The 9,710-nt window shown below is 52.3% G+C and overlaps 1 protein-coding gene across 1 annotated transcript in view; it reads right to left on the bottom strand.

Moving 5' to 3' along the window:
• Nucleotides 1-5,453: 5,453 nt before the first annotated feature.
• Nucleotides 5,454-9,710, bottom strand: part of Sh2d2a (SH2 domain containing 2A) — a 6,330-nt gene continuing 2,073 nt past the window's right edge. Inside the window, exons 4-7 of the mRNA XM_028753284.1 lie at nucleotides 9,126-9,215; nucleotides 8,798-8,966; nucleotides 6,385-6,534; nucleotides 5,454-6,187 (exon numbers count right to left, since the gene is read on the bottom strand). Of these exons, the coding sequence (XP_028609117.1) occupies nucleotides 5,843-6,187; nucleotides 6,385-6,534; nucleotides 8,798-8,966; nucleotides 9,126-9,215 (754 nt within the window). The 3' untranslated portion in view covers nucleotides 5,454-5,842. The remainder of the gene's footprint in view (nucleotides 6,188-6,384; nucleotides 6,535-8,797; nucleotides 8,967-9,125; nucleotides 9,216-9,710) is intronic.

The raw sequence follows: 9,710 nt of genomic DNA, 5'->3' as shown, positions 1-9,710 counted from the left end.
CAGGGCTACACAGAGAAACCCTGTCTGTCCTGGAACTCACTCTGTAGACCAGGCTGGCCTCGAACTCAGAGATCCGCCTGCCTCTGCCTCCCAAGTGCTGGGATTAAAGGCGTGTGCCACCACTGCCCGGCCCAAGGCAACTCTTTTTTTTTTTTTTTTTTTAATTTATTTATTATATGTAAGTACACTGTCGCTGCTGTCTTCAGACACCCATATGAGGGCATCAGATCTCATTGCAGATGGTTGTGAGCCACCATGTGGTTGCTGGGATTTGAACTCATGACCTCTAGAAGAGCAGTCAGTGCTCTTAACCGCTGAGCCATCTCACCAGCCCCCCCAAGGCAACTCTTATAAGGACAACATTTAATCGGGGCTGGCTTACAGGTTCAGAGGATCAGTCCATTGTCATCAAGGTGGGAACATGGCAGCATCTAGGCAGGCATGGTGCAGGAGGAGCTGAGAGTTCTATATCTTCATGTGAAAGCTGCTAGCAGAATATTGGCTTTCAGGCAGCTAGTATGAGAGTCTTAAAGCCCACACCCAGTGACACACCTACTCCAACAAGGCCACACCTCCTAATAGTGCCGCTCCCTGGGCCTAGCATTTACAAACCATAACAAGGAGCTTGAGGCAGCTGATTACTTCCAGTGTTTCCAGGAAACAGCAATGAATGAACGCTGCTTAGCTTTCTTTCTCCACTTACCTAGTCCAGGATCTCCTGCCCCCAAAGTGGTTCCATCCATAAGTAAGGTCCATCTTCCCACATTACTTAACAGAGTCCCTCATAGGCATTCTCAGAAGCTAGCCTTAGTCTAGATACTGCTGCCACAGCACAGGTATGCTAGGAGGCTTGCCTCTGGGTGCTTTTAGATCCTGTCCAGTTGACAATAGCAGCTGTCACAAATGAAATGCCTGGAAAAGGCTGAGTCGGTCCCACCTCCCTTGCAAGGAGATGGCTGGGAAGTTGAGGAGCCCGCTCCCTTTCCCTCTTTGGATGATTCAACTTCTCGCCCGAGGTCTGTAGTGAGGCCATCACAACCTGGAGCTTTAGTTCTGTGTGCTCGGGGACTGAGGGGGGGGGGCTTACGTAGGCAACTAGTCTACTTCTGAGTTATGCCTACCCCAACTCCTTCAGCTTCAGGGCTGGGCTAACCTTTTCAAGCTTTGGCAGGTCAGGGACCTTATCCTTCTGGGTGGGGGGTCTCTTAATATCAAGACTGGGCTAGGATGACAGGGTCAGGGCTCTGTCTTGCTCTCTTGTTGTCTTACTGTCTTTTTTTTTTTTTGCTTTTTGTTTGTTTGTTTGTTTGTTTGTTTGTTTTTCGAGACAGAGTTTCTCTGTGTAGCCCTGGCTGTCCTGGAACTCACTCTGTAGACCAGGCTGGCCTTGAACTCAGAGATCCGCTTGCCTCTGCCTCCCAAGTGCTGGGATTAAAGGTGTGCGCCACCACCGCCCGGCGTTGTCTTACTGTCTTACTGGCTTTCTGTCACCTCCCTTTCTGACCCTGGACTCTCTTTAGGTGACACAACGGATCTCCACAGCCCCTGCTGGCCCCAGTTATCATACTAGTCTAAGCTGCTCATGCGAAACACATCTCTGTAGGTGAGGCCCCAGTCCCACTTTCTTTGGGGCCTACTTTGATCTAAGCTTAAAGTCTGCACTGTTCAACAGTAGAATCCCTAAGGAGGTGGAGGTGCCCACTGTCCTGCCTGGACTTCCTGCTTTTATCTCCTGCTCTGACATTCACTCTTTTTGCCTGCCCGGAACCTACCCTGAAGTGACTACCCAAGTTTCCCATGACACCCTTCTTGTGTTTTCAGCCTCTCTGTTTCAGGGGTGGGTGTCATGTGCTCCTCACTCCCATCGTTTACATGCTTAGGAGGGTTCTAGATCTTCAGCAGACATGAACTGTTGATGCAGAACCCAATGGTTCTCCAGCTGATTAGCACTGGAGTGGAAAAGAAAGAACTGGCTAGTCACTGGAGTTGGTGCTGGTGCCAGGCTGGGGGGAGGGGCAGCCATGGCAGTACCCAGCTGGCTGCAACAAAACTGAAGGGAAGAGCCTGTCAGACTGCTGTGCCTCAGCTAGGGGCCTAACCCCTTGGAAGAAGGCAGGACCCAAAGTTACCTTAAATGAGCCTTAGTAGAATTGGGGTGACAGCTGGGTAGAGAGCTGCACAGAGAGAGGAACAGTGGTAAAGGCTACCTCCAGAGACTCGAGTGACTCTGTCTGGAGTCAGTAGGATCATGCATGGCCAGCCTCAGAGAGCCTCCACTGTGAGATGAAAGTGAGACCTAGGGCAGATTGTTCAGCTTGCTCTCCGACCAGGACGCCAGAGGAGTTTAGCTCTAGGGCAGGAAGCCAGTCCAGAAGTGAGTCTGGGCAGAGAAGGGAGAAAACTCCATAGAATGGGGCAGGGAGGGGGGATAGGCTTCTGAGTGAGGTAAGCGCTTAAGCCCAGGAGGTAAGGAAGTCCCACGAGAGATGTGGAGCTGTCCAGGAATGTGCCTCCTCTGATGCTCACAGACCACTAAGTCACCTTCTCCCGAGTCCTGAATTGCAGGTCTCTATAGGCACCCACTCCTGTGCCCCGGGCTGCCCGTCCAGCCTACCCCAGCTGAGGGAGAAGCACTTGGCAGAGGGAACCCATGTCCTTGTCCTCATGTTTTTCAACTTTCAGCCAAAAGATCAATAACTTTGCCTAAGTGTCTTTGAACCTCTAGGTCCCTGTGACCACAGTGGGAGAGAAGAAAGGGTTGGGGAGGAGCTGGAAGGACTTAGATTCCCGAGGAGGGAGATTGTTGTTGATGATTTATTAGCCAGACAAGAACCAACAAACAAATTCTAACATCTGTTCTCACCAAACCATTCTTCAGACAACAGCAGCAATTGGACCAGGGCCCAGATGCGAAGGCTCAGAGGGCCAAGGCTTCCTAAAGTCCAGCTTCTTAGGAGGAAAAACCAGGGCACAGGAGGGAGGATGGCTTCCCTAGTACATACAGTTCCTTGCCTTGGTTCCTAACCACTCTCAGAAGGGAGCATTGTGTGTATATGTGCGTGTGCATGTGTATTTATGTGTGTATATGTGTGTATGTATGTGTGTATGCGTGCATGTGTATGTGTGTGTGTTTCGCTCTGAAGAAGCAGATCCCACATTTGTTCCTCTGCCCTCCAGGCTGCTTTGGAGCAAGGCAGGCAGACTTGTTAAGGGGACAGGGAAAGCTGGATGCAGGGAGGTCCCAGTGCAGAACTCTGGAAAGCAACCAGCTTCTTAGCTGAGGAAATCTCTCTGTCCCTTGTGGAGAAGAGAGGATTCAGAGTATGGAGAGGGAACACTGAACAAGGACTGTAATTCTTGACCTTGGTCCGGACATTCTCCTTCTCTAGCTCGTTTCATTATTTGCATAATGAGAAAACTGGACTTAACTGATAGGGAGAAAGAAACGCGGCTCATCCTTCCCGCACCCACGGCAGCCGCCGCTCATCCGTCACCCTGCTCTTTTCTGCTGAGCTTAGATCTGACCTTAATATCCTTCCAATGCTGCACCCTAGGCAGCCGAGACCAATGGATTGGAGTTGGCATGCGGGATGACACCTCCTTGCCATCCGTGTAGCAGATGAAGAGATTTGCTCACCTGTTCCACCTGCCTTCCCTAAGAAAGGACCCAGGGGTGTGTGAAGGTCTCAGCACACAAAATGCCCCAAGCTACCCTCCCAGATCAGACTTACCACCTAAGGAGCCCCGAGGGGAGCCATGTGTGTCCTCTGTCCTGAAGCACCTGTCTAGAAAGGACATGTCTCTAGGGGCAGGGGACTGATGAGGAAGGAGAGGGCCTTACTCTGCCACACACTCCTCAGAATGCAGCTCTGGACCATCAGTCTTCTGCAGACACAAGGACAGCCCTGGATCATACCCTCTGCCTCTTTGGAAGATCTATGGTCTCTAGGAGAAGATATATGGTCTTAACCCTTTGGTCTCCAGAGGGGATTTAGGCTCCCATCCATCTCTCTGCTTCTCCCCTTCTCCCTTCCCCCTCCCTTCCTGAGGCAGTTGCTTCATGCCAAGCATTGGGCCAGTACTTCGGAAATAGCTGAGTATCCCCCAGGGCTGCCTCCAGTGAGTCATACTCAGTACGAAGGGGGAGAGAGAAGAAAAAAGGAATAACGGAGTCTCTGCTGACCAGCGGCCTGGCAGGAGTGTGTCAGGAGGTCAGGCCAGGGAAGGCTTGCAAGGAACGGGCCAGTGGTCGTGAGTGGGATAAGGGTTGCCAGGCAGGAGGGGGTGAGCTTGTAGAGATTGCTGTAGGCAGGACTGAGGTAAGTAAAGTAAAAGCTGGGTAGCCCTTGGTGAGTTTGGAGAAATGCGATGGGGGTGCTTGAAGTGGGGCTAACGAAGTGGGACCTCATCTCAGTATGGAAGGGCGGCCTCCCTCCCAGCTAGGCAGCTGCCTCAGAAAGCCCATTCTGGCTTCCTCGGAGAAAAATGGGTCAGAACTGACAAGCCTGTTACTAGGAGAGCAGTTAAGCCACTCCTGGTGAAATGGGGTGTGGCTCAGACAATAGAGTGCCTGCCTAGCAAGTCCCAAGTCCCAAGTTTGATCCCACACACTATAGGAGCTGCCTGGTGGTACCCACTTTTAATTCCAGAACTCGGGAGATAGAGGCAATAGGGCCAGACGTTCAAGGTCCTCATCGGCCTCATAGTGAGGTGGAAGCCAGCCTGGGCTACAAGAGACTGTGCCTTGAAGGAAAACTTAGAGCTGGGTGCTGGTGCATACCCAGCTCTCCAGCATTCTTTGGAAGGCTGACACAAGCAGATATCCATAAGTGCTAAAGCAGCCTTGACTACATCACAGTGACTTCTAGGACACCAGGGCCACACAGTGAGTCCCTGTCTCAAAAACAACAACAAAAACCATAGTTCTTAGAAAAGTCTTGATGAGCCGGGCGGTGGTGGCACATGCCTTTAATCCTAGCACTTAGGAGGCAGAGGCAGGCGGATTTCTGAGTTTGAGGCCAGCCTGGTCTACAGAGTGAGTTCCAGGACAGCCAGGGCTACACAGAGAAGCCCTGTCTCAAAAACCCAAGAAAAAAAAAAAAAAAAAAAAAAAGAAAAGTCTTGATGAGAAGAAGGCAGGGAGAATGTGGCTGGGGGAAAGCGCAGACATTATTGATCTAAGAGACTGAAGCCAAGAGGGTGGAGATGTTTAGGGACCCCACATTTCAGGATGGATAGCTGGGTGCTGGAAGTTAATCAGTCAGCGTGTGGAACACAGGCAGACACTGTGTGTGTGTAGGATGGGAGTGAGGAGATTGGTTCAGTTGATGCTGGAGTGGCTTTAGAACCCTGGCAGAGCCTGGATGGACCCAGGTGAGTTGAGCTGGTGATGGCTGAGCAGGGACCTTTGGTGGCAGCAGAGAGGAAGCCTGAGGAAGGCTCCGAGGGAGGTACAGGGGAAAGAGTCTGACTCATTTAATAGTAATACCACATTCAGATATGACTGAAACTCTCTGTGGGGAAACTGTGAGGGTGAGCACAGAGTGGCGGCCTCCTCCTCTGAGCCCACAGGCAGTGGGTGACACATGGGCTCCCAGGTGCTCTTCTCCAGGGATCAGTGCCACATGTGTCTGAGGAAGGCCTGTCTGACAAGAGGCAGCCTGAGATGGAGAAAGGTTGAAGGAAATCTGTCCTCTTTAATTTTCTCTGAAGTGGGGGCAGGTAGGGCTTGACAACGTCCACGTGAATGTCCAGGAACAGCCTCAGGCCTGGAGCTGGGCAAGGCTTTCGGCAGCATGGAACATTCCCTCTTGCTTCAGCTCACTGAGCTTCACCTTGCCCACTATTCAGGAGGGTGCCCTCTTCCTGCTGGCCTTCTTGAGCTTTTCTTTCCCTGCATCCCCTTTACCTGGCCTCCTGAGATAGGCCTGGACCAGCACTGCCGGAGGATGGGGTGCCCAGTAGGTGCCATTCCCGATGGCCCATCCACCTCAGCATAGATATTGCTAGGAGCGTCTCCAGGGCTGCCCCGCCCCATGGCATAGAAGGCTATGGGTTCATCAGGCTCCTGGTAGACGGGGTTAATGGGTAGGGCCTGATGAGGACGTGCAGTAGGACTTGTATAGACTTCAAGAGGAAGCTGAGGCTTGGCAGGGATGGGGGGCCTGGGTCTGGATGCCTGGGAAGTCTAAGAAAAAAAGGCAAGGCCAAGGAAGAGAATTAATGAGAACCATGGAGACAGGGTCTAAGCTCAGGCCTATCTCAGCCTGAGCCTCTACTCATGAAAGCCCTTCTTTCCTGGTCTTTCCCTCTGTCTTGTGTCCCGTCTCCAGGACCTGACACTACCCTACCCCCATCCCCCAGCTGACTTGACCAATACAGTACCTCCTTCTGTTGGGAGGCCCACACTTTCTCTTTGTGTCCTGGGGCCTGGGCCTGTCCCTGTTGTATGAGGCTATGCTGGGTGTCTGGGTCCTGTCTTTTGGTTCCAGAGTCTGCTTCAGCCCTTAGGGAAAGTCCAGCAGGCTCAGCTGTCTGCAGGAAAAGAAAGAGGTCTGAAGGGTTGGGGATGGGTGGGGGTATTAGGTGATCCAGGAAAAGCAATTAGGTCTGAGAGGATGGGAGAGACAGGGAGAAGTGTGCCGGGTTCTCTGTGTGAGAGGGGTGGGGGTGGAGGTGTTGAGGAGGCCTGGGGACTGTGGGCAGAAATGAACACTGTTCACAGGTGTGTCTAACAATGAATTATCTGGAATTCAGGGCCAAGTCAGTCTCATTTGTATTTACAGTTGCAAACCTAGGAGGCTTTAGGCTTTGTGAGTCTTTGCCTTTAAAGCAATCAGTCTGGGGACCAACCTCCATGACTGCTGGGCCTTATTTCTTCAGGCTCAAGAAGCTTAATATATGAAGATAGAAGCTACATGTTTAGGGGCAGAGACCACCTCAGGAGTGACGAATTTCCCCTTCTAACTACCCTGTGGTAGTTATGTTTTTAGCTTAGCATTAAGGCTAGCCTTGAGCAGGGTCCCAGATGCTCTCTGCTTCCAGAGGCCTACAATCCACTCAAGGTTTCCCCGATCCAAGCGAGAATTCTTTCTCCTGTGTCCGCCCTGTACTTCTCCATATCGTCTTGAGAAAGTAGTAGGCTCACCCTGCTGCCCAAACAACAGGAAGGTCAGCTTCACTCTCCTCTGTCAAACCTGTTGCAAGCTGTGCTCCGTCCAGTGTCTCACATCTTCCCTGAGCCCACGCGCAGTCCACACCACCGTTCAGGTGCACGCACCTCCCCACGGGTTCTCACTCTCACCATTCGGCAGCCTCTTTGACCTGTCTCTCTAGTTCATGCCAGGGTTTCCTGCTCTAGAAGAATCCAGACCTTCAAGCTTGATTGTGCTGGGCCTAGTTCCCATTCTGACCTTTGTTCTAGACTAGATCCAGCCCTGTGGATTCCAGTTGCCTTTCCCCATTTTCTCCTGTGGATCTGGGGGCTGAAACTGTAGCCTGGAGCTAGACATGGCCCTCCAGCTACTTCTGAGGTCCCAGATTCCTACTTGACAGACTACAATCGTCTCCACACCTGGCTCAGACAGGCTCCTTCTCTAGTCTTCCCGGTCTTCATTTGTTCTGCAAAGACCCTATCAGCTCCACATTCTAAACAGCCAGCAGGCCCTCTCTTACTCCTTCAACCTCCCCTGTGCTAGCCAGCCCCATCAACTTGTGCAACACTGACGCAGCCGCAGTCTCCATCTCCAGCGGCCTTGTTTCATCCTAGCTGGCCCCATCACCCACTGAAACACTGTAGCCGTCTTCACCTCCTGTGGTCTTGTCTGGCCCTTTCTAACTCCCCAATGTAATCAAGTCTTACTCAGAATAAAACCTTAGAGGCTTGTGAGAGCCACAGGGCCCCCTTACGTCACCCTTCTGACCTCACTTCCGACCTCTCCATCCATCACTCATCCTGATCTTCACTTTTGCTCACAGAGAGGCTGCTTCCTCACTGCTCAGTCTTCAGGCACATCAAACATCCTCCCTCTTCAGGGCCTTTGCCCGGCTGTTACTTCCTCCCTGAATGCTTTCCCTCCAGCTGCCTGCACAGCTCCCTCTTACACCATTTAGGCCTCTGTTCAGATGCCCCCATCTTCTCTGCTGTGCCTGTGTGACATACTGCCTACCCTGTTGCTCTCCATCTCTGCTTGGCTTTCTTCCTAGCACTCATCCTTTCTGTTATCAGTGGGTTCTTTGTATCATTTACGGCATCTGCCTTGTCCTAAAATAGATGCCTCATGAAGGCCAGGAGCTAGATAGATATAATTTGTCACTGTTTATTTCCTTGGTGTTTAACCTCTCTCTCAACACACAGTGGTCTGAAGCGCCTGCACTTTTTGAAGGTGAGGGCTCCCTGACAACTTCCGACAAGCTAAGTGGCATCCACCACAGCCACCACACACGATGCCACCACCGGATTGTCTGTCATTGCTACTGTAATAGGGTTTGTGAGTGGTATACCCATCTGTCTTGGCCACAGGTCTATTTACAGGACCTCTCTCCCTCTCATCCCTGTTCTGGAGACTCAGTTAACTTCACTTAATTTAACTTGACTGCCTCTCTGCCTCTCCTTACCCTGCTGTTTGTGGCTGGTCTGGTCGTGAAAGCACACCTTTCTGGAAGAGGTGTGGGTAAGCCACTGTGGCTGGTTATGGATTGGGATGAGAAAGGCAGAGAGAGACCAGTGACCTGGTGTGGATGCTGGGGGTGGGTGGCGGTGGCGACATTCAGTTATGGGATTTGGGTAAGGGCTCACCTGGCGAGCAAGGGGTTGGGTGAGCATCTCCCCGTACGGGCTGAGGGGGTTCTCCGTGTAGTGTTGAAGCAGGTCCTGAAGCTGCGCGTGGGCACTGTCTTCACCCAGCACTACATGGCGCCCATCCCCTAGCTGAGCAAGGAGGAAGTGACGGCAGCAGGTCCGGCTCCTGGAGGGGCCACTTTGAGTCAGACTTGCCATTTCTTCCCCCACCAGGCTAAGGGAAGGACCCTGAGCCCTCCTTCTAGAGAGCGGGTCAGCACAGGGGCTTGCCCCTTAGTTAGCAGGAAGCCCCGCCCCCAGTTGGTCAACGAAGACCGCCCCTCACCTGTAAGACAGCACGAAGGTCACAGCGCTCTCGCTGAAGCGCACCAGATAGCATCCTAGAGGCAGGGGCTGCAGCAGCCTCTCGGCTTCCCTGGAGAGAAGTGTGGGGCCGGATCTGATTCTTGAGACCTCACTTCTGTCTCCTCTCTTAAGGGACACCTCACCTCCACCCCAAGCAAGCATACCAAGACTAAGAGGAGATGGGGGGACAGGGATCCTGCTCAAAAGACCCTGGGCTTCATCTACTGGGTAGCATGGAGGGGGAGTCGCAGCAGCAACAGACATAGTAGTTACAGTAATAGAGGTTAGAAGTCGAAAGCTGGAGATAATGAAAGAGGATTGAGAAATGGAAAATCTGCAGGGCGGTGGTGGCGCACGCCTTTAATCCCAGCACTTGGGAGGCAGAGGCAAGTGGATTTCTGAGTTCGAGAGTTCGAGGCTAGCCTGGTCTACAGAGTGAGTTCCAGGACAGCCAGGGCTACACAGAGAAACCCTGTCTCGAAAAACAACAACAACAACAACAACAGAGAGAGAGAGAGAGAGAGAGAGAGAGAGAGAGAGAGAGAGAGAGAGAGAGAGAGAGAGA

The sequence above is a fragment of the Grammomys surdaster genome, unplaced genomic scaffold (assembly GCF_004785775.1).
Source record: "Grammomys surdaster isolate TR1022 unplaced genomic scaffold, NIH_TR_1.0 125946, whole genome shotgun sequence".
Lineage (NCBI taxonomy): Eukaryota > Metazoa > Chordata > Mammalia > Rodentia > Muridae > Grammomys > Grammomys surdaster.
This window is presented reverse-complemented; position numbering and strand designations above follow the sequence as displayed.